Source organism: Lynx rufus, unplaced genomic scaffold (assembly GCF_022079265.1).
Source record: "Lynx rufus isolate CCGP_SWC_20201006 ecotype Redwood Valley unplaced genomic scaffold, mLynRuf1.p SCAF_2, whole genome shotgun sequence".
Classification (NCBI taxonomy): Eukaryota; Metazoa; Chordata; class Mammalia; order Carnivora; family Felidae; genus Lynx; species Lynx rufus.
In genome coordinates this window covers 149,169,311-149,194,244 of record NW_025814834.1, presented here as the reverse complement: position 1 = coordinate 149,194,244, position 24,934 = coordinate 149,169,311, and the positions used below count along the sequence as shown (strand labels likewise).

At 35.3% G+C, this 24,934-nt stretch overlaps 1 protein-coding gene across 2 annotated transcripts in view; it reads right to left on the bottom strand.

The window, feature by feature from the left end:
- SELENOF (selenoprotein F) overlaps nt 1-24,934 on the bottom strand; it is a 57,917-nt gene that overhangs the window by 27,871 nt on the left and 5,112 nt on the right. For both annotated transcript variants that reach the window (XM_047083779.1, XM_047083776.1), the window contains exon 2: nt 21,128-21,295. In XM_047083779.1, the coding sequence (XP_046939735.1) occupies nt 21,128-21,295 (168 nt within the window). The remainder of the gene's footprint in view (nt 1-21,127; nt 21,296-24,934) is intronic.

Here is a 24,934-nt window from a genome sequence, read left to right as displayed (position 1 = left end):
GTAGAAATCAGAAATTCATTTTAATTCTACCTACCCAAGTGATAATGAATTTTTAAACATTTTAGAGATTCTGAGCTAAATCAATAATTCTTAAAGTTTTGAGGGTCATAGATACGTTTGAGAATCTGATGAAATTGTTTTAATTCGGACTATTCATGGACTCTCTGAAAATACTGATGGATTTCAGATTAAGAACTTTAACGATCATCCAAAGGATAAAAATTACAGATTCAAAGGGGTACATTTACCCTGATGTTTACAGCAGCATTATCAACAATAGCCCAACTATGGAGACAGCCAAATGTCCACTGACTGATGAATGGATAAAGATGTGGTGTGTGTATACACAAAAAGAATAAAAGCTTATTTGCAATGATGTGAATGGAGGTAAATTGTATTATGTTAAGTGAAATAAGTCAATCAGAGAAAGACAAATACCATGTGATTTCACTCATGTGTAGAATTAAAGAAACAAAACAGATGAACATCTGAGAAGGTGGGGGAGGGGAGGGAGAGAAGGAAACAAACCACAAAACACTCTTAACAATAGAGAACAAACTGACGGTTGATGGAGGGAAGTGGGTAGGAGATGGGTGATGGGTATTAAGGAAGGCACTTGTGATGAGCTCTGGGTGTTGTACATAAGTGATGATCACCGAATTCTACTGCTGAAGCCAATATTGCACCATATGTTAACTAAAATTAGAAACAAAACCAAAAAACTGATAATCTCCGAAGAGTCTTTGCAGCATTAATAATCTGACATAACTTTATACAGTAAGTCACTTTTGAGTAAGATTTAGTTAATACATTAGACAACCCCTCAGAATATCTTTAAGAGTAACAGGCCATATTACCCACAAGGTCATGAAAAGATGTTCAACATCACTAATCATTAGGGAAATACAAATCAAAACAATGAGATACCACTTCACACTCATCACGATGGCTATTATTAACAACAAAAACAACAACAACAACACAAAAAATAAGTGGTGGTGAGGATGTGGAGAAATTAGAACCCCTGGGACCTTATGTTGGTAACTGTAAAGTGGTGCAGCCACCATGAAAGATAAAATGGTGGCTCCTTAAAAAATTAAAAATAGAATTATATGATTTGGTAACAAAAAGTTAGAGGCCAACTCAAATGACAGATGAATGGATACACAAAATGCAGCATATGCATATAACAAAATATTCAGTCTTAAAAACAGAAAATTATGACACATGCTGTAACATGGATGAATCTTGAAGACAGTAAGCTAAATGAAACAAAGTAGTTACAAAACGATAAATACTGTACATTTCCACTTTTATGAGGTACTTAGAGGAGTCAAATTGAGAGACAAAAGTAGAATGGTGGTTGCCAGGAGCTGGGGGAGGGAAGAATGGGGAGCTACTGTTTACTGAGAATGGAATGGAATTTCAGTTTAGGAAGATGGAACAGTTCTGGAGATAGAGGACTAAAAATAGTTAAAATGGTGAATTTTATGTTATGTATGTATTACCAGAATTAAGAAAATTTAAAAAGTTATAAGGCCCATAGTAAAATTTGGTTATTTGATTTATATTTTATTTGCAAGTTTGTGATCCCTCGGAAACTCTAAGTGGAGATTCGATTAGCTTCCATAGTAACATTTCTCTACACTGCTGTTTCCCAATATTCTTCATATCATGGCACGTTAACAACTTTATGGAGTCCTGGGGTAAGAGGCGGCTGCTTATAACAGATGAATAGCTTTCTGGGCCCTGAGCACCACAGTCTCCATTTGGTTGTCACAAGGATTGAAGGACTCCATATCCTAGCACACTTGTAATGCATTCATGGAAAGCCTATCTCTGCACAACGAAACATCAACTGGTTAAAAATGTTAGAAACATATTCTTTAGTGAATAGCAGCTCAGATGTGACCTTCTCCAGGAAAACTTCTGTTTATTTTCTATTCTGTTCGTGGTACTTTCAGTGGAAATCTGTTCTTAAGATGTACTATAAATATTCTATAATTTGTGGAAAGGAAATGTCTTATCTATCATAATTATCCCCAGAACTAGATACAAAGCTTCTCAATGTATGTGTGCTGAATGGAGAGAATTGTTCATTTAACAGAATTAAATACCTCTTTTTTCATTACAGAACTTTAAAAATATTTCAAGTTCCTTTGATATCAACTTATAGACTAGACTACATTGTGCTTAGTTTCAGTCTAGGGTAAACAGAAAATTTATCTCAGAGCTGCCTAACATTATTAATATTAAATTCTAAAAGTATTAACTTGTTATGTTAGTTGGTTTTTTACTTACGAATTTGTTCATAGGACAATACTGGTTTTTCATGATGAATAATTTAAATTAACTACAAATTGTGGTCAACTTTCAGTGACTTATAAAGTAATAATAAGCATCTTTGGCATCACACAAGTTCACATAATAAAATATATATACTATTAAGGGGCGTCTGGGTGGCTTAGTCGGTTGAGTGTCCAACTCTTGATTTCGGCTCAGTCATGATCTCAGAGCCTCGTGTTGGGCTCTGCACTGAGAGAGCCATGTTGGGCTCTCTCTCCCTTACTCTCTATGTGCCCTCCCTCATGTGCTCTCTCAAAATAAATATCAAAAAGAAAAGTTGGAAATATGCTACTTCTAACAGAAATTCTCTAGGGCATAAAGTATGAAAGGATTTAAAAAGGTTAAAAATTTTAACTCCTTGACTTTCCCTCTTAGCATTTGGACTTTTTTTTTTTTTATTTATTTAACAGAAACAGAGAGAAAAAGTGTGAGGAGCAGGGAAGAACAGAGAGAGGGAGACACAGAATCTGAAGTAGGCTCCGAGCTGTCAGCACAGAGACTGATGCGGGATTTCAACTCACAAACCGTGCGATCATGACCTGAGCCGAAGTCGGACGCTTAACCTAATGAGTCACCTGGGCGCCCCTAGCATTTGGACTTTTTTTTTCATGGCTGGGTAATATTCCACTGTGTGTGTGTGTGTGTGTGTGTGTGTGTGTCCCTTCATCTGTCGATGGACACTTGGGTTGCTTTCATAACTGAGCTACTGTACATAATGCTGCAATAAACACAGAAGCACATCTCTTTGAATTAGTGTTTTCATCTTCTTAGGGTAAATAGTTATGGAATTACTGGATCATATGGTAATTCTACTTTTAATTTTGGGGGAACCTTCATACTGTTTTCCACAATGGCTACACCAATTTGCACTCCCACAACAGTGCATGAGGGTTCCTTTTTCTCTGCATCTTTGCCAACACTGGTTACTTCTAACAAGAGGATATAAAAGTGGTGAATATCTCTGCACACAACATGGGAGCAGCTAAGTACATAAAGCAATTATTAACAGACAAAAGAAGTACACAGTAATACTGTAGTAGTAAGGGACTTTAAGATCCTACTTACATCAATGGAAAGATCATCCAAACAGAAAATCAAGGAAACAGTGGCTATAATTGTCACATTAGACCACATGGGCCTAACAAATATATTCAAAACATTCCATACAAAAATAGTGGAATACACATTCTTTTCAAGTGCACATGGGACATTCTCCAGAATAGATCACATTAGGCCATAAACACGTCATAATAAATTCAAAAAGACTGAAATCCTATCAGGCATCTTTTCTGACCATAATGGTATGAAAATCACCAAGAAAAAACCTGAAAAGAACACAAATACATGGAGGATAAATAACATACTACTAAACAATGAATGGGTCTACTCAGAAATCAAAGAAGAAATTAAAAAATACATGGAGACAAATGAAAATGAAAACACAATGATCCAAAATCTTTAGGATACAGCAAAAACTGTTACAATAGAGAAGACTACGACAATACAGGTCTACCTCAAGAAACAAGAAAAATCTCAAACAACTTAACCTTTAAAGCCTAAAGGAGCTTAAAAAAAAACAAAAAAAAAAAACACAAACAAACAAACAAAAAAACAAAGCCCAAGCCAGTAAGAGGGAGGAAATAATACAGATTAGAGCAGAAAGAAATAAAATAGAGACTAAAACCCCACTACAACAGATCATTGAAACCAGAAGCTGGTTCTGTGAAAAGATAAACAAAATTGATAAACCTTTAGCAGGACTCATCAAGAGAGAAGACTCAAAATCAGAAATAAAGGAGGAGAAATAACAACCAACACCACAGACATACAAAGGATTATAAGAGATTATTATGAACAATTATGTGCCAACAAATTGGACAATATAGAAGACATGGATAAATTCCTAGAAACACACGTCCAAAATTGAATCGGGAAGAAATAGAAAATTTGAACAGACCAATTACCAGTAATGAAATTTAGTCAGTATTCAAAAAACTCCCAATAAACTAGTCCAGGAATGGGTGGCTTCAGAGATGAATTCTATCAAACACTTAAAGAAGAATTAATATCTATTCCTCTCAAACTATTCCAAAAAATAGAGGAAGGAAATCTTCCAAATTTATTCAATGAGGCATTACCCTGATACCAAAACCAGATAAAGACACTACGAAAAAAGGAAACTACAGGTCAGTATCTCTGATGACCATGGATACAAAAACCCTCAAAATATTAGCAAACTGAATCCAATGATATGTTAAAAGAAAACTATTCACCATGATTGAGGGATTTATTCCAGGAATGCAAAGGTGGTTCGATATTCACAAATCAATCAATGTGATCCACCACATTCACAAAACAAAGGATAAAAACTGTATGATCATTTCAATGTACCAAAAAAAAAAAAAAGCATTTGACAAGGTACAACATCCATTCATGATAACAACTCTCAACAAGCAGATTTAGAGGGAACATACCTTAGGCTATGTATGAATAACCCAAAGTTAACATCATACTCAATGGTGAAAACCAGAAAGCTTTTCCTCTAAGATCAGGAACAAGATGAGAATATATCCACTTGCACTTTTATTCAACATAGTATAGAAAGTCCTAGTTGCAGAGGTCAGACAAAAAAAAGTTATAAAGACATCTAAGTTGGTAAAAAGTAAAACCATCACTATTTGTAGATGAAATGAAACTATCTACAGAAAACCCTAAAGACTCCACCAAAAAACTACAACTGAATCAATGAATTCAAAAGTTGCAGGATACAATATGTACAGAAATCTGTTGCACTTCTACACGCTGATATGAAGAAGCAGAAAGAGAAATCAAGAATCCCATTTATAATTGCAACAGAAAATAAAATATTCAGAATAAACTTATTTAAGGATGTGAAATATCTGTACTATGAAAACTATGAAGCACTGAGGAAAGAAGTTGAAGAGGACACACAAAAATGAAAAAACCTATCATGTCTATGGATAAGAATCAATATTGTTAAAATAAACAAGTTCTATAGCTCAACACAAAAACCCCCAAATAATCTATTTAATGGCAGAGGACCTGAAAAGACATTTCTTCAAAGAAGATACACAGATGGCAGACAGACATATAAAGCTACCCAACAGCACTAATCATCAGGGAAATGCATATCAAAACCACAATGACATATCATCTTATACCTGTCAGAATGGGTAAAATCAAAAACAAAAGAAAAAACAAGTGATTTTTACTATTCTTAAAATAAATTTCAGCTTTGGGGTCTGCTGATTTTTTCCCAATTTAAGATATTTTAAGTATTACCAAGATTATTATTTGTATGTATCTCAATTGTAGATTCATATATTTTCCTAATATTTTGGAACAATATACTCCTTTGATTTTTTTTTAATATGAAATTTACTGTCAAATTGGTTTCCATACAACACTCAGTGCTCATCCCAACAGGTGCCCTTGTCAATGCCCACCACCCACTTTCCCCTCCCTCCCACCCCCCATCAACCCTCAGTTTATTCCGTTTTTAAGAGTTATACTCCTTTTGATTATAGCAAGACTTCTCTGATATTAATTTATCAGAGAATAATAATTTATTGGAATATAATAATTTTTTCCCTCACATACCAACTTGGCCAACCTCTTGTTTAAAATTTTTTTTTTAGTTAGGGCTTATAATGAGGTTTTCATATACAGAAAACAGCCAAAATCTTAATTTTGTGGTGATAACTATTCTGTAATTAAAGTATAACTATGTGGCTATACAAAATGGTTCAAATTAACAGGCAAGACAAAAAAAATGTCTATACAGTTTCTCACCAGATAACTAGATTATGACATATTAATTGATAACACTGAACAAAGGGGACACTTTTGAGTACGTAAATTTTCTGAATTTGCTAACTTTTCTGCCATCGCACTACCACGACAAACCCGTAAACTCGCTCCATGTCAGACATCTTCCACTAATTTTCCCAGAAGGCAGTCTCTTGCTCATAAGAAATAAGAACAAGTGTTGCTGGGTTGAGAAATCAAAAATTTAACTTTAGTGATGCCAGAGCAGCTGGATATTGAAGGTAACATCAAAGAATGGAGGGAGCCACAAAAGGGGGGTACTCCCAAAATCTGTGAATAAACTCTCTTCAAAACTTGGCCTTTCCCCAAAAAATGCACATTTAAGAACTATTGAACTATATTAGGCTAAGAATTCTAGACATAATGATAGACAACATTCTCTATGGGCCATAAGAGATGGACAAAAATTTCAACAGCTTCACTGTGCTAGAAAGTAGAGCTAGGCAAACCCCTTTGGCTTTTCATTTAAACTCTCTCTACCACTTCTAAGCCTATGCTAAAGAATTCACCTTAGTACTAATGAAAAAACCGGAATAACCACTCTTTAATAAAGCTAAAAACCAAAACTCCATAAGATCAAGGTATTCACCAACAGTATGCAAGAGCAAAATCCAATGCTCTTCACACATGGTATTATAATCTAGAGACCTAGAAACATATAAATCACAATATCAAGTGTACATTAAAAAGCAACTAGACACATGCAGAAACAGGAAAATTACTGATCTCTGAACCCATCCCAGACAAATTAAATTAGGATACTTGGGGATAAGATCCTGGTATCAGTACTTTAATTACTGTTACGACTTTTAAAGATACCCAAGTAATTGTAATGAACAGACAGAGAGAAGAATCACTGCCGTGGACTATACTCAAGTATTAACAAGGCAAAAATTGCAAAATGACCAAACAGGAGACTAGCCAATTCTGGAAAGTATACCTAGTGGGCATTGGCCAAAGCAAGACAAATGCTGTAATACTGTTTTCTTCCCTCACGAAGCCTTGCTTGCAGCCATATACTCTTATTTTTGAAATCCTCTTAAAGGCAAAGCTTTAATATGAATACAACTTGGTACATTCAGAAAAAACTACAAAACTTTGAATATTAAGTAGCAATATGAAGAAAATGCTCTAATGTTACACGAACAAAAGAAAAAACTTTTAACAGTTGAATAAAATTCAGATATGGGGAGTCACTATTTTATAGGTCTACTGAAGGCTTGCCCTTAAATAAAATGTACGGATTTAAAAATAAGGGAGTATGGCTGTAACACAATTAAAACTGAGTGTATTATTTAGAGCTCTTAAATAAAAACAATGATGATGCACTCAAATATATTAAATAAGCCATTCTTCCAAATGGTTAACTGCATCCAGTGTAATTTCTTAAAGTTAACTTTACTCTTTTATATGAAGGACAAAATACACCACGCAGAAGCTACTTGTAGCAAAATTTGGTCAGTTAATTCTCAAGAAAAACATTTTCAACAGAACTATACATTTAATGATCTGCTGATGTCTTAAATTTTAATTCATTATTCATCATCAAATCATTCCCATATTTTTTGGTATATATTTTTTTTTATCATTCCCGTATTTGTTGATTTTTTTTAAAGTGCAGAGTGCTAGAAACAAGTTACAGTTACACATGGACAATTAGGGTACTACATTTTTTGAGATCTAGTAGTAAAGCTTTGATCAAGATTTCACTTTAAGTCACTGAAGCAGCAGATGTACAAGGCAAATAGTTTATGTGTTGACACTTTCATACACTTTGACTAATGGCATTCTTGCAAAGGAACAATGAATGAATATGGAGGATTAGGGAAGTGAGTTCAGTTTTACAATTATAGAAAACCAAACTGGTAAAGATAATTCTCTAACATTATATCCCTGAGATTACACTATTGATTTTTAGGTGCTTTCTAATGAACTCTGAAAAAACAAAGCAATGACCATGTCTAAGGAAGCTCCCTAAGTTTAAAGCTTATTCTACTATAGTATTAAAGTGCTATTTATTTTTGTATTTTTAGTTTCTGCTCTGAGATTGAGAAAGAAAACAAGCTAACATCAACCTTAATTTAAATTAAATTCCAAGGAAGTAAGAATACACCAGGGGAATCTTTCATTAACATACAATCATTGTTCCACTGAAAAGCTCAATAAAAATGTATTAAAAAAATGAAACAAAAACCAAAATATAAAATGTTTTGACATCATCACACTCCAAATCAGATCATTCCAAATATGAAATCTGATTAAAAAAAAAAAAAAGAACAAGGTTTCTTTCAGTATTGTGGTTAATAACAATTTGCATATGTACCTAAAACAAAGAGAATTTCATCACCAAGAGGTAAGACTGTAACGACTGGACTGTCACATGAAAACAAATACACCCACAGATATACTCCCCCTCCCCCTTTACATTTCAGCCACCAGTATGAATGACCTAAGGGCATCATCTGGAAACAACACATTCAATTCTACTGATATTTAGGAAACATCACAGAATGAAAAGAAATGACCTGACACACCACCATAGATTTCCTGAGCTCAAAATATCCAAAGAATTAGTAAAAATGAGCCTAAGCTTGAATATCTTAAATTTTTTTTTTAATGTTTATTTATTTTTGAGAGGGAGAGAGACAGAGTGCAAGCAGGGGAGGGGCAGAGAGAGAGGGGGAGACACAGAATCCCAAGCAGGCTCCAGGCTTTGAGCTGTCAACACAGAGCCTCACACGGGGCTTGAACTCATGAACTGTGAAATCGTGACCTGAGCTGAAGTTGGATGCTTAACTGACTGAGCCACCCAGGCGTTCCAGCTTGAATATCTTAGTAAGTAGTTTTTAAAATAAAACCAACTAGCCCCTTGGTAAAGTAAAAATATTTTAGAAAACGGCTATTTAGTATATAGTTCCCAATAAAAAGTTCAATGTCTTTTTGCTCCTTAATGTTTGAAAAATACATTTTCAATACATTTTCTTCTTGATTTGAAAAACTGAGATCCAGACAAAATATGGTTCAAAATCCAAACATTCAATAGCCTCAAAAACTGACCACAAAGGTGCTATATATGGTAGCAAAAGCTGCTTTTCAAAAGAGAATTAAATTCTGTTGGTGTTATTACCATGTCAAAACTGAACATCATTATTTGTCATAAAATGGGCAATTATGATCATCTTTAAGAAAGGTTACAAATATCTTTAAAAAAAAAGGTTACAAATATATGAAATATAAAACAACACAACCAGCACAAACTACATTATGGTTGCACTCTATTAAAACTAAACAAGGTAATCTCCTTATAGTAAAAAGATACAAAAATAAAGCTGTAATAATCCAGAAGGTTAAATATTTTAAATATTAAGAATGGCAATATGAAAGCAGAACAAAAGAAACTAGACCATTCAACACATTTTATTTTTTGACAAGCACACTATCAATTTTACATTTCATTAAGGTACTCAGATAAAATCTATGACCTTCTAAGTTGAAACTTTTAACACTTCTTCAGAAGGAAAACTGAAAAGGCAGTCTGTACCTACGGGGTATGCTTTTATGAAAAGTTATCCTCTTTACTGCCCCTTCTCTCATCCCCAACTACTACTGCCTTTAGGGGGCTACCATGCAAATAGCTGAGGTCTACTGTAGTCTTCTTTTGTTGAGGCTACCAGTTTCTCAAATAAGAACATGGGAAGCATCTTTACTCACCTATTCCCCCTTCCAATCCAGTATAATCAATAAATCCTGAAGGTTTTATTGCCTAAATCTGTTTTAGAACTGTCCCTTCTCCATTTTTACTACCAATATGTTGGCTTAAGCCCTTTTATCTTGCCTCTGGAAAACAGCAATATATTTTTCTGGCAACCGTATTCCCCTCTGTCCTATCAATTTTCCTTCACACTGACAACGAATGTAATTAAAATACACATCTGACGCCGGTTCATTGTTTATAATCTTTTAATTTTGTCCCCTGCCTATAGAACAGAGTCCAAACTTCTTACCAAGGTACATAGGCCCTACCTTCCTAACCAGCACCCTCTCTCATCATAACCAAGCTATCTGAGATGGCCCTCTTTTTCATGACTTTGCATTTTCACTATCTTTGCCTTATCACTGGGAGTTTATATGCCCTTAAAAGGCATAAATGGTTTAAAAGGTTATATGCCCTTCTTTCTGTGTGCGTTCATAGCACATAAGTGTATTTTGTTTACAGCATGCATTTCACTGAGTTCTTTCAGGAAACCAATGCATCTGGAAGTAATAAAGAAGAAACTGTACAGAAGGGTATAAAAGAAGTAAAAATTTTCCTCTGCCTGCTACCTGCCATTCAATAACTTTTAAACTGTTTTTAGTTCTTCTGTTAGTAATGATTAACATGGTTATATCTACAGTTCTCAATATATCAACTTAAAGAGATTTATTGTCTTCTTTTCAACTTTTAGCTTATTCCTAATTCTTTTAGTGGTTACCTTCATAACACTGGGTATTATGCGTTAGTTCAGTAAAATATCCTGCCAAATGCATTCTAGCAGCCCAATTTCCATGCCTATTTCTCTACCTGACTCCTCGATGACAGTGACTATTGTCTTATTTCGACATTCTCAAAGCCCATACCAAGAGGAAATATTTATGGTATAAACAAAGTTTATTTTGACTCTGAGGTAGGTATGTCTAGAAATGTAGTTGTAAGGCAGCCTCGATCATGATTACTTTAAGGGTTTATTTCCTTTTTAAATATGGTAATCTGCAAATGTGACAAAATGTTTTAATATGCATAGATAGAACCTTGATCCGAACTTGTTAAATACCTAAAAAAACGGACTACATTTATTTATTTGAAAAAGAGAGAAAGAGAGAGAGCGCACGCGCACAAGTGAGCTGGGGAGGGGTAGAGGAAGAGGGAGAGAGAATGTTAAGCAGGGTCCATGCCCACAACAGAGCCCAACACAGGGCTCGATCTCATGACCTTGAGATTATGATCTGAGCTGAAATCAATAGTCAGATGCTTAACTGACTTGAGCCACCCAGGCACCCCGACTTCCTTCCTTCCTTCCTCCCTCTGTCCCTCCCTCCCTCCCTTTCTTCATTCATAAAAAATTTTTTTTTCTTTAACATGTATTTATTATTGAGAGACAGAGACAGAGCGTGAGCAGGGGAGGGGTAGAGAGAGTGGGAGACATAGAATCTGAAGTAGGCTTCAGGCTCTGAGCTGTCAGCACAGAGCCCGACGTGGGGCTCAAACTCACAAACTGCGAGATCATGACCTGAGCCGAAGGTGGTCGCTTAACCAACTGAGCCACCCAGGCGCCCCTTATTTTTTTTAACTGAAGATAGATGAAATGCCACATTTAGAAAACATTAAAAAATTAATATTTTCAGTTCAATGAAATAACTACATAAAATATTTTAAAACTTCTCCTACATAAATTATACATTATTTATAACCATTTATTAGCTGAATGACTTTAGGCAAGATCTCCAGGCCTTAGACTCAACTATGAGATGGGATAATAATTGCACTTACCTCAGAGTTGTTGTGAGGATTATATAAATTAATTAATATAAAGGGCTTGGAACAGCAGCTTCACATAATAACAAATGTTTGTAGCTATTATTAAGTAAATATTTGTGTTATTATTTTGTACCGTTGCTATGCAGGAGTCTTAGTGATTCTTTCACTGAACTAGAACTGTTGCCAAATATTCAGATCTTTAAAAAAAAGCTTTGTGAATAATGTTTTAATACTATAATTAGAATAATCTACTGAAGACATATTTTTGTTTCCTTTGAAGAAATAGCTCATGTATTGATGCTACAGACACACAAAAGAGAAGCTATTTTAAGTAACTGTGAAATTTCTTTAGCGACGACAATTTCACGCAGTTAGCTTAACCTCCATTTCATCCTTCTATGTTTTACACACCAGTAGCAGCTCTACCAGTAGTAGATAGGCTAAAGCTTAAAACATGCCACTTTCTTGAATAATGCTGTTTAAGCTGACTTCTAAATTACTCTCAAACCAGCTACAGATTTTCTATGTAAATTGAATGTAACTAAATGTTTTGATGTTCTTTTCCCTGAATTATGAAATATTATATGAAATATTATTGAAAATGTTTGGGTCTTTAGGCCAAATTTGTCAATATATCCTTGAGAGAAAAAAACACGTAATGGGAGTCATTAAAGTCTATGGTAAACTGAAAAGTAAAGATTTAATAATTTAAAATAAAAACTACCAATGGAATTATGTTAATTATAAATGCAAAAGGGACCTTCAAAAAGTCAGTCTGGTGTTTTATATTTAACTCATTCATTTTCTTCCAGTAAGTCTGTGAAGTAGGTATTACTATTCATATTTCCAAGATGAAAGGGAAAATAGAAGAGGTTTAAAAACTTGGGGCTCTGGAGTCAAACAGACCTGAGGTGAAGTCAGGTTGTGGCACCTGATTGCTTGGTAATTCTGGACAGATAACACCGTAGTTTCCTTTTCTGTTAAATAGGGGCAGTAGTATTTACATTAGAGAGTTGGGATTAAATAATGTAGGTAAGATACTTTAGCATATAACCAAGGTATAAAAAAACACTCAGAGGGAAGCCAGTGTAATTACTACAACAAAACTGAAGATTCCAGAGCAACTTGCTAACTCAAAGTCACAAAACTAGTAGCTGAGATAAAAATTCAACTCTTTCAAAAACTTTTGTAAAAAGAAGGGGACAGACTTCTAATAAACTGTAGATATTAATATTTCCTCCCTACTGTCTCTGGCTTGCTGGGAGTGCATATAAATGTCAAAAGAAGAGTACTGTACACATAGAAAATGGGAATGTTACTATATAAGCTAGTCAATTTACATTAGTCTAACTCTAATTAGGTAATGGAGTAGAAGGGATGCAGGGGAAGTCGAAGGGATCTAACTATCTTCTTAAAATTATTTTATGCACTCCTTAGGTCCATTTATTCAAATCTAGTGTAATCATTACTGAAGATAAGTATTTTTCAAATATTATCTGACCAGTATATTTTTAGATGAAAATAAAGCCCCTTTATCAAATACCAGAACTGTTGAGCTATTTTCCAGAACCAGTAATGGTATAAATTGATGATCTGCAGACTAGGGTTCTACTTGTATTCTGCGAATGAGACCAAGATGTTCCAAAATTCAAATTAAAAAAATCTCAATCTGTAGAATTTTTTTTAAATCACTTTTAAGCTTTTCTCTTCCAGAATTTTCTTAAACCTTTGAAATCCATAACCATGTATTAGATCAAAAATATAAGTAGCAGAGGAATGTTAGGAAAAATACTTGTAATTAGTCCAATGACTTGTTTGTTCACAAAGCAATCATTTTTATATTACAAACATACACTTTATTTTCTTAAAATGTTATTTCAAAGAATCCCATAGCTTCAATCTGATCTACCATCTGAAAAACTTTGAAAGCCAGTAATATATTTTATTCTACACTGATTTTTAAAAGGGTCTCAATTAATTTCTGGAATAGGTTTATCCTAAGAAAAAGCTTTGCTTTATAATGGTTTTGAAATTTTTTTAAGTAGCAAAACCTTTTCTCTTCAAATGCAATTTTTATATGCATTTAATAATGATGAAAATGGTACACATTTAAAAAATTCGTATTTGTAGTATTTTCCTTATTAAAATACGTCAATCAAAAATTTGAAACCTATGGTTATGTTTGACAATTTATTTCTATATGTTGTTCCACATAAACAAGTAATTGTGAACGGTAAGTTTTCATACTACTAATTCTGTTATCGTATTTCCTCTTGTTCTTGATTCAATTGATTCAGGAGCTCAAAAGTGGAGTAACAGAAAATTTTGCTGCTGATTTTTAGTACTGGCAAATCTAATAGTTCATGTTGTATTTCTTAACTATTTTCTTTTACTCTATTTTGCCAAGAGCAATCATTATAATTCTATTCTTGGAGTCCTCCAAATTTTATATTTTTATTTTTCAAAAAAAATTTTTTAAACAATTTTTTAAATGTTTGTTTATTTCTGAGAGAGAGACAGAGCCCAAGCAGGGGAGGGGCAGAGAGAGAGAGAGGGAGACACAGAATCCAAAGCAGGTTCTAGGCTCTGAGCAGTCAGCAGAGAGCCGAACGCGGGGCTTGAACTCACGAACCATGAGATCATGACCTGAGCTGAAGCTGGATACTTAATGGACTGAGCCACCCAGGAGCCCCTTGTTTGTTTTTTTAATCAGCAAATCAGATACCACCACCAGACCCAATTATTTACCTAGGATTTATTACATGCTGGGACTATTCTAAGCAGTACATTTATAAACTCATTTACTCCTCATAACCACCCTATGAGATAGTAACTATTATCTCCAATTTATAAACGAGGAAATAAGCAGAATTATCAAGTAATTTGTCCAAGATCATCAGATGAGTAGCAAAGGACTTTCTGAACCTAGACAGTCTGGTTCCAGAGCCTGTGTTCTTAAACACTACTCTAAACTCCTTCCTGATACAATCAAGATTGAACAGCAAATTAAGTTGAAATCATTTGCTTACTGGTTCATATTTTTTAATAATTCAGGTAAGTTGATTTTTTTCTCTCAGAAGGTACTCTGGTGGGCGCCTGGGTGGCTCAGTCAGTTGAGCGTCCACCTTCGGCTCAGGTCATGATCTCGCCATCCCGAGTTCGAGCCCCACGTCAGGCTCTGTGCTGACAGCTCAGGGCCCGAAACCTGCTTCAGATCTGTCTCCCTCTCTCTCTGCCCCTCCCCCACCCACACTCTGTCTCTCTCTCTCTCTCTCTCAAAAAGTGAATAAACATTAAAATTAAAAAAGAAGGTACTCTGGTTTGGTCATTAGCCAGATCTTCAAAATGATCCCTCAGAGATAAGGTAGGTATAAATGCAGAATAGGAAGTACTAAAAACCAACAAAATAATGGATTTAATTAAATAATAATTAAATATAAAATATTTTGAAGGAAAAAGGAAAGCAGTGCAACTACAAGCATCTTGATGAACCAAGATCTTAAAGAGAACAGGTACTAGCTATGGAAATAGAGGCATACAATTAAGGAGAAATATAAAAGTTCTACAATAACTGCGTCCAGAAGAAGCTGAAATCATTAAGATACGAAAACCTTAAATGAATGAGGACACAGGAAAAAAGCACCCAGCTTCCTTAATCAAGGTCAAATTCACAGAACTGCAAGATTATAAAAAGATGAGAAAAATAACCCATCTATTGGAATACTACATTTAATCTTATAAATCTTAGATAATGGAAGCCAAAAAATTTTTTATAGAAAAAAATAGCTGATCTATGCTTATCTTCAGGAAAATCCCAGGAAACTTTTAATCTGATGGTCATGTATGGTTTGAAAAAAATACCTATTAAGGTTAGCAGTCAGACTGGGATCACTTGAAATCTGTGCTCACTAACATCTCTTTTTAGATACATTTGGGATGTTTACGAAGTCCTTATAAATAAAATAAACAAATGAAAGATCTACACTTTGATGATAATAATTAAGTGTTATAAATGGATAACTGCCAACATAAAGACAAATCTCATTTTTTATACTCAGCATGTGTAAGTGAAATATATGAAAGTCTTTCACAAGTGTCGACAAAGTTCAAGTATATTTTCAGCGTGTGTGTGCGTGTATATACATATACATATATTTTTTAAATTACCTTTTCTGTCTACCAATACATAGTTGATCAAGTAACTCCCTGGCTTACAAACTTCCATGGCTGCCACAGCCCTTAAGATAAAGTCCAGACTTCTTGGCATGACTTATGAGACAGGATGTCCTGGTCTCAGGACTGTCCTCTGGACTCCTCACCTGCCACCTTGTACTCTGGGTCCCAGTCTCCTGTAGCCAGAGATGCCACTTTGATTCCCTTTTCTTCTGCTCACCTGGGTACATTTTCCCTCAATTCTCAAATTATGTTTCACCTCTTCCGAGCTTTGTCTTCTTTCCCCCCAGCACACCACACCTATCACTTTGGGTTTACCTACCGGCTTACTGGTCTACCTCCCCACTGATTGTAGGGACTGCCCTTCAATATTTGTATCAATAGAGTCTGTCTATGTGTTTGGTATATAGAAAGCTCTCAATACATGTTTAATGAAAAAAAAAATCAACTTTTCCAACTTAGTAAAAACAGTCTCATTCAAAGGCAAAAACTTATGAAATACTATATGCTAAAGCCTGTGGATTCAGAAATAAACTGTCCTAGACTTCAAAGAGCATAATTTATTGGAAGAGAAAAGCAACATAATATAGTGAAGGTTAAGTGTATATCAAGGTATCCTCAAGTGTTTTTGGGAATACAGAGGTACAGCTAACATAACCTGAGAGTGCTAGTGGTGGATAAGTAAGGGAATTGAAATTAGGGAAGCCTTCCAAAAAAGAGGGGAACAATTGAGCTAAATCTTTAAAGACAACCCAAGTAGAATTTGTTTACTCTAGGAATTGAGGGGGGAAAAAAGTAAGTTATCTATGGGATTGCTTACCTAGTCTCTGCTCTTTACTGCTTCATCTGTCTGTGCCCCAGTGCAGCATTTCATGTAGCTGCTGTGGCAGCCAACTGGCCTTACTTATTCCATAATCTTAGCTAATAGTCAGTGACCGAACTTGAGCTAGAAAAAAATCCCTGTCTGAAATATTTCAAAAAAAGTAAACGAGGAAGAATTAATCCCCTTCTCATGGGAAGAGGTAAAAGATACAACACTAAGGAACTGGCAGTTACTATGCTGTCCCACCACAAGGAGAAAGCCAATCAGTAGTGGAAAAAACAAAACAAAACAATGGTCCCTTCCCTTCCATCCAAAGATTCTACATATGGACTAAGCTGAAGTTACTCATGCTACTTAGTAAATACTAACTGTATACATATCCTTTCTTTCATTAGTTTATGTTTTTTCTTCAAACTACAAATTAGTACACGCTTCACAATTAAGCCAACATCCTTGTTTGTAAATGGTACTTAGGTACATAGTTATGAGCAAAATTAGTAGGAATACAGCTTATCAAAAAATTTCATTCTATGAAGACTTAACATAGTCCAAAGTAGGATATAATTTAAAAAAAGATTGTTTCTTTACAATGTCATGAGTGCCACCACAGATGTATGCATAGAAAGTAGTAAAGGTGTGACAGATATGAGGTCTGAAAAAGTGGTATTTGAACGGACATTTAACAAGTAATAAATAGCAACTGTCCAAAAAAAAAAAAGGAAAATTTCATTCTAGCTAGTATTATGATGTTTAGTAGGTCCTTTATAATCAAAATGGGTGGGGGAGAACAAGATCAAATAAAAATAATGGAGTACACATTTGTAGAATGATAAGGGATTTCAAAGATATCCTATGCTATTAAGTTTTGTTATTATTATTATTTTTTAAAGCAAACTTCTGGCTATCAAAGGCTTAAATTTAGCCTGTGAAATGAGTAAGCATTACTAAAAACAATTAGCCTCATCTCTGGAAAGACATATCAGCTCTGGAAAGCATACAGCTAAGCAAGAACCAAAATGAATATTCTGGTTGCACTTATATATAAGTTAGGAAAACATTGCTGTTTGATGAATACATTTACAATTTTTCTCTCCTAAAGAATTTACATTCACAATGATTTACACACATACACAAATGTATTTAAGTATTTTCAATGTTTTTAATGTAAGGCACTAGTCTATGTATTACAGATTTTTCCTTTTAAATTTTAGTTTTAAATTAGAAGTAAATTTAACTATGATTTCGTAATTTTTTAAAGTTTATTTATTTGGAGGGGTGCCTGGGTGGCTCAGTCGGGTAAGCGTCCGACTTTGGCTCAGGTCATGATCTCGCAGTTTGTGAGTTCAAGCCCCGCATAGGGCTCTGTGCTGACAGCTCAGAGCCTGGAGCCTGTTTCGGATTCTGTGTCTCGCTCTCTCTCCGCCCCTCCCCTGCTCATGCTCTGTCTCTGTCTCTCTCAAAAATAAATAAAACATTAAAAAAAAAATTTTTTTTTAAGTTTATTTATTTTTGAGAGAGACAGAGGGAATGTGAGCAAAGGAGGGTAGCAAAGAATTCCAAGAAGATTCTGCAGGGTCAGTGCAGAGCCCGACATGGGGCTTGAACTCACAAACCCACGAGATTGTGATGTGAACTGAAATCAAGGTCTGAGCCACTCAGCCATCCCAACTATGATTTCAAAATTAAGCCTTAAGCCAGGGCTAAGATAGAAAAAAATATTGCACATATTTACCTATGATCTCATACCAGTAATCCAGAGGGCAGTACTGCACACATTAAATTAAGTACTACTTCTATACTTTAATGTGGTTTGCATCTAATATGCCTTGTCCAATGCCATACTTTTATATGTCCAGCAATATTTCTAAGAGTTTCTGGCATGTTTTGGTTCCACTAGGCTTCTTAAAGAAAACCACTCATCAATTTTGTGCAGCAGTGTGCTAGCAAATGCTTAATGAGAAGTATACTGTAGTAATTAGGAGTAAGGAGTAAATACAATGGAAATAGCATAAAGTCATATTAGGATAAGACCCACTTGTACTTACATACAATAATCATTTCAGCTTGTAACTAGTTAGGCATACTAACTGGAAGACTACTTGCCTACGGTTACTGAGCTGTAAGTGGTCAGAATTATCAAGATACCACACAATTAATGATGAAAACTGAACAGGAATATAATTTGAAGTGTGTGACTCAAGTTTGATTCTAGTAAAAGTATAACATAAAAATAGTATACTATTGGAGGATTACTGAGAAAGGGCAGTAAATAAAAATAGAGTATATGCACTTGGTTTACAGTTTAGGAATATTTGATATCACTTAAAGTAGAACCTCTCAATTTACCCTTAATTATAAGACACTGTGATGAACACTGTTTATTATAAAACATTCCTTGTTCAATTCTTGTAAGTTTGGTATCTTAGGAAAGAATTGTTGTCGGCTAAGCAGTAGTATGGACCATAGAATAAAAGCACTATGACTAGAGGATGACATATAGATTCCTTCCTCAATTTGTCCCATGTGAATAGCTCATTTAAAAAAAAAAAAAAATTACACCCCCAAAAATCAAGTGGAAGGGTTTTACTAAACTAGTCAAGTCATACATTTTAAATCTACTTAAAATAAAAAAAAAAATGTTTTTTTGATGTTTATTTTTGAGAGACACAGAGAGAGAGAGAGAGAGACAGACAGACAGAATCCGAAGCAGGCTCCAGGCCCTGAGCTCTCAGCACAGAGCCAGATGCAGGGTTCGAACCCACGAACTGTGAGATCATGACCTGAGCCAAAGTCGGACGCTTGACCGACTGAGCCACCCAGGCGCCCCTACTTAAAATCAAATTTTTAAAACTTCTTGTTTAGACATGACCTACATGCAGTGAAGACTAATTCCTATGTATGGAAATCTTCTAAACATGAAAAAATATCAATGGTATATGTGAATCAAGAAAATGAAAAAACACAGAAGGCTTGGAACCTATTTCTGGGACACCAGGAATTTCAGGTTCACAACTAAGAAATCAAATATTAAAGGGGCACCTGGGTGGCTCCGTCAGCTAAGTGTCTGACTCTTGACTTTGGTTCAGGTCATGATTTCATAGTTTGTGAGTTTGAGCTCTGCATTGGGCTCCATGCTGCCAGTGGCAGAGCCTGCTTGGGACTTTCTCTCTCTCTCACTCTCTCTCCCCACCTCTCTCAAAAGAAACATTAAAAAAATGAAAAAAAAAATCAAATATTAAGTAAGTTTTGGTTAAATATTAACATTTAAAGCTTGTTTTCCTTTTAGAACTATAAAACTATATTCTGTGTTAGAAACAAACCTTCACTACCTAATAAGATAGAATTATAGTCTGAAAGCTTTCTAAACTCTAACACTTCAAAATAGAATTCAGTATGTACAAGTGAAAGAGAATATTAAAAGGAAATCTAACACAGAGATGTGAACTTTTTTCCTTACTCTGAACAAGGGAACTCACTAATTCAGTTTTATTTGGCTTATATAAAGGATCTTTTCAGGCCACCTTCTAATTTTAAAAAGTATAAGGGCTTTGATGAAAAGCTTTAAAAATTGAGCGAGCTTATTATTAATCTGAACAATGAATCAAAACATAGCTGATTTTATTGGACAGTTAGAACTATCTATCCTTGGCTGTTTTCAGGTGTTAAAGAGGAGATTAGGTATCTGTAAATATTAGTGATAGCTGTGTAAATTAACACAAAGCTGTCTAAATTAACAAAGAATTTTCTTTGTTAACCAGATAAAAAGTTATAGTTTACTGCCTACAATTATGTGCCAGGTAATAGGTGCTAATACTTTCGTCTCAAATTTCATTGTAAAGACGGAGTTCTTCTTACAAATGAATATAAGCATCTAATTAATTCTTCTTTGTCATCATGTGGCCAGAAGTTAGGAAGACTGGAGGACTTTAGGATCCAATCATGCTACAATAATTCGGCAACCTCTCTGCTGAACAACCATGATAGAATGAGGTCCTGGTATGTAACCTTACTTTTCCTTCCTATTTGTTTTAATTGATCTAGTGGGCCAGACAGAAATCAGTTGAGTTTTTGTTTTTGTTTTTTTTTCCAACGTTTATTTATTTTTTTTGGGACAGAGAGAGACAGAGCATGAACGGGGGAGGGGCAGAGAGAGGGAGACACAGAATCGGAAACAGGCTCCAGGCTCTGAGCCATCAGCCCAGAGCCTGACGCGGGGCTCGAACTCACGGACCGCGAGATCGTGACCTGGCTGAAGTCGGACGCTTAACCGACTGCGCCACCCAGGCGCCCCTGTTGAGTTTTTAAAAATACAAAATGTAAAAGCTAGAGACTTCTTTATATTTAACTTGATTAAACAATTTAGTATTTCACCTTATCTCAACTACACCAACTAATGGAAGAGAGATCCTAGAAAACAATACCTTTTTTGTTTCAAATTGTGCTTCTTCCTGACAGCATCCTCTACAGTCAGGATCCAGCTGAAGCAGGTTAAACTGTCCAAGAAGATCACAAGAGCTGCAGAGTAAGTTGCTGGAGAAGCCCAACTCTCTGCAAGCCTCCGATGAAAACTCTGCCCCAAGTGCACACACCTGAAAATAAAAAAAAAAAAGAGAAATAAAACATTATTGCATATTTGTATCACAAAACTTCCCAGAAAGGAAAAACTAGGGTTATCCAAATCTAACACACTGGAGATGAATTTCCGAAATGCCTCATTTAGAGACAAATTGTTAAATATTTTTGAACTCTATAACCTTAGATGAGTCTTTGGCTCTTCCTACTTCCCTCACAATTTTTTTCTTAAAAATTTGCTATTTTTCAGCTTAGCTGAAATATGAATTAATATGCTTTCTTTATGATGTGTATGTTACATACAATACCTTTACTAAACACTCAAGTTTTTTTTGAAAAGGAATTTCCTTAGAAGATAAACCAATGCCCCTGTTGATATGGGTCCATGGAGTAATACTAACTTCTAGATTTCTCTTCATTCACATCTAGCAGTGGAAAGGTGAAGAGGATGGAGAAGAGCAGGAGCACATCAGAAATAAAACTATGGGGGCACCTGGGTGGCTCAGTCGGTTAAGTGTCCGATTCTTAATTTCAGCTCAGGTCAAGATCTCATGGTTTAGTGAGCTCTAGCCTCATGCTGGGCTCTGTGCTGACAGTGTGGAACCTGCTTGTGATTTTGTCTCTCTCTCTCTCTCTCTCTAAAAAATAAACATTAAAAAACAAAAAAAAGCAATGAACTTTGGGGATTAGGTACCAGCTCCATCACTTAAAAGATGTTGTGACCCTGAGCAAGATAACCTCCCTCAGCTTTAATTTCCTCACTGATAAAGCAAGGACAATAATGCTTACATAAAAGAGATTGCAGTACAGATGAATGAAATGAGTTATGTAACCCATCAAAACAACCGGCAAAGGTGGGTTTATCTGTTCTCATCCCTTACCATTGTCTCATGCATGTCTCAGTGAATATGGTATAGCTTCACCTAAGGTCAATCTCTCTACCTGTGCTTTGGAGTCTATCTTCTGCCATCTCCACAGGGATTTTAATTTAGTCAGTAACTCAATTCTTCAGTGTATTCAAACCTTATGGTTCTAACCACTTTCCCCCACCTTCTGTCATTTCTGAATTGTTACTATAGTCCAGCTTCTGATCCTACCACTTGACTAAACTTGCCAAAAATCATTAAATGCAAAGACATTCAAAACTGTTCTGGCTCTAGCTGTTCCTTCCATGGGCTTGTCTTCCTTCTCCTTCCTTTTCTATGCATGCATCTCTTAAGCACTTCTGTTTCCCATTCTATTTTTGGCTTTTTTCTTTGCTTTACATATATTCTATAGACGACCGTATCTTTCCCAAGGCTTCAAATACCCACTTATTGAAAACTCTTGAGTCTTTTTGAGTGTCAAACTTCCAAAGCCAACAGCCTACCCGACTTCATTATGTTCCACAGGCATTGCAAATCAAAAAAAACTCCAACAGTGAAACTTACCTTTTCTGCTTAAATCTATTCCTCCCAATGTATCCAATTATTTTAGTAAAATGGCACCATTTTCCCTGACCACCTAGTTGCTGAGGTCAGTCATTCTACATTCGACATTCTTCACCATTCTTACAAGCAATTAATAGGTTCTGACAATTCTATTTCTTAAAGAGCTCTCAAATCATTTCTTGTCTCAGTGGCTTTAATGGTCACCACCAGTCCTACCTTTCTTTACTTCTCCAATCCCATTCTACTTTTCAGCTATAACAAATTCCTGGAAGAATAAAACTCCCACTCATACATTTGCTCAAATTTTTCTTACATCTAAGGCTCCTTTTTCAACTTATTTCAAGAACCTGATTAGTATCAGTCTTCCAGGAAGCCTTCTCTGTGTGTGTTAGCCATAGTACTTTTCAGAGGAAGAAATCTGTGCATAGGTCTAAGATGGTGCCACTCATGACACTGTACTATGTGAATCTAGAGTTGTCTGATTCCCTAGTACTGTGAACTCTTTTGAGGGCAAGCATTAAGTTACCTGTTTTAATTGCACTTGTGCTAGTTCTCATGTGTACTGAACAAATGAATTGGTCAAAACTACAGCCTCAAGTCTAGAGGAATTTCAGATTGTTTGACTGCAATTGGTTCATCTTCTAGACCAAGGGTATGCAAACTTTCTGTAAAGGGCCAGATTAGTAATTGTGTTAGGTTTTGGTGGCTAAATGGTTTTGTCGCAACTACTCAACTCAGCCATGGCGACACAAAAGCAGTCACAGAAAATAACAAATGAGTGGGTGTCTGTGTTCCAATAAAACTTTACATAAACAGGGTTAGCTGGATTTGGGCCACCAGCTGTATGTAGTCTGTCAACCTTCTAAGCTAACCAGGTAGATCAAAATCCAAGGACATCTGCCAATATAAAAACTAAGTAGTGCTGGCATACTCTCCCAAAATGCTGATCATCCCACTGGTCTTGTGTTAGTCAATACCCTAATTTGATACTTTATACATCTTTTACCTTATCTCAGTAATAATGTGGGATGTGTATAATATTCAAATAGATCAAGTATCCCAGTCTTATGGGAGAAACCTAAGATACGTGCTACTCTACTACGAATAAAGTATTTCTTCATTAGTAAAGTGATATGCTTGATCTACTTCACAGGTTAATTTGTATTTTTCAAAGATGGCCACATGAACATATATGCATCATCCCACACGATGTTCTTACAGTGTGACTGGCAGTCCTCTACTGCAGAGTAGGAGTCTATTTTCCCTCCCCATGAATCTGGGCAGGGGCTTGTGACGGATTTGACCAGAGTGCAAAAGAAGTGATACTATGTAATTTGAGGGTAGGTCATAAAAAAGGAAACAGCATGGCTATTGGTCCCACATTCTGTGCCTCTGTCTCTCTTGGAACATTCAACTTCGGAACTTAGACACCATACTGTAAGGTAACCTAAATTAGAGGGATAACATGGAGATTCCCATGTAGATAGCAACTGAAGCCTCAAACTGACAACCATCATCAACTAATAGACATAGGAGAAAAGAATCTTCATTATTTCAGACCCCAGTCTTTCAGCTGAGACACCATGGAACATACAACTCATCCTGTTGTGCCCTGTCTGAACTGCTCACCCACAGAATCTAAAAGCAAAACAATTTTTTTTATTCCACTATATTTTATGGTGACTTGTTTTGCAGCCATGGTAATTAAAATAGGCAATAAAAGTGAAATCACTTTGAAACTATGAACTGCTTAACAAATGTCAAGAAATTGTTATTGCCAAAGCACGTTTAACAAAACAAAAATCTCGAATGATCATGCAGTTGTGTTATTTGGTTTTATTCTGGCATTTATTGAGCACCTACTGACAGGCGGCATAATATGCAAAACAGGTGTTTTGGAGTCTGATGACATCTTGATTCAAATGTCAGCACAGAGCAACCTTACTTCTGAATTTCTGAATACGAATAATTACTATTTATCTCACAAAATTTTGAGGATTAAAGGAGAAAAAGTACTGGCAGCATCTAGTTTCCTAGCCAAGACACAGTAGGTACTTAATAAATGTTAGCATTATTCCCACTTTCCAGTGCTCTTAAAAACCTTCTTAAAAAACACAACACACTACTTATGTTTTAATCATTAGACACAGGATAGAGGACAAGTGTAGTGAAGTTACATTCATGAGTTCATGAATGAACTACTTTCTAACTCTTCTATCATTAGTT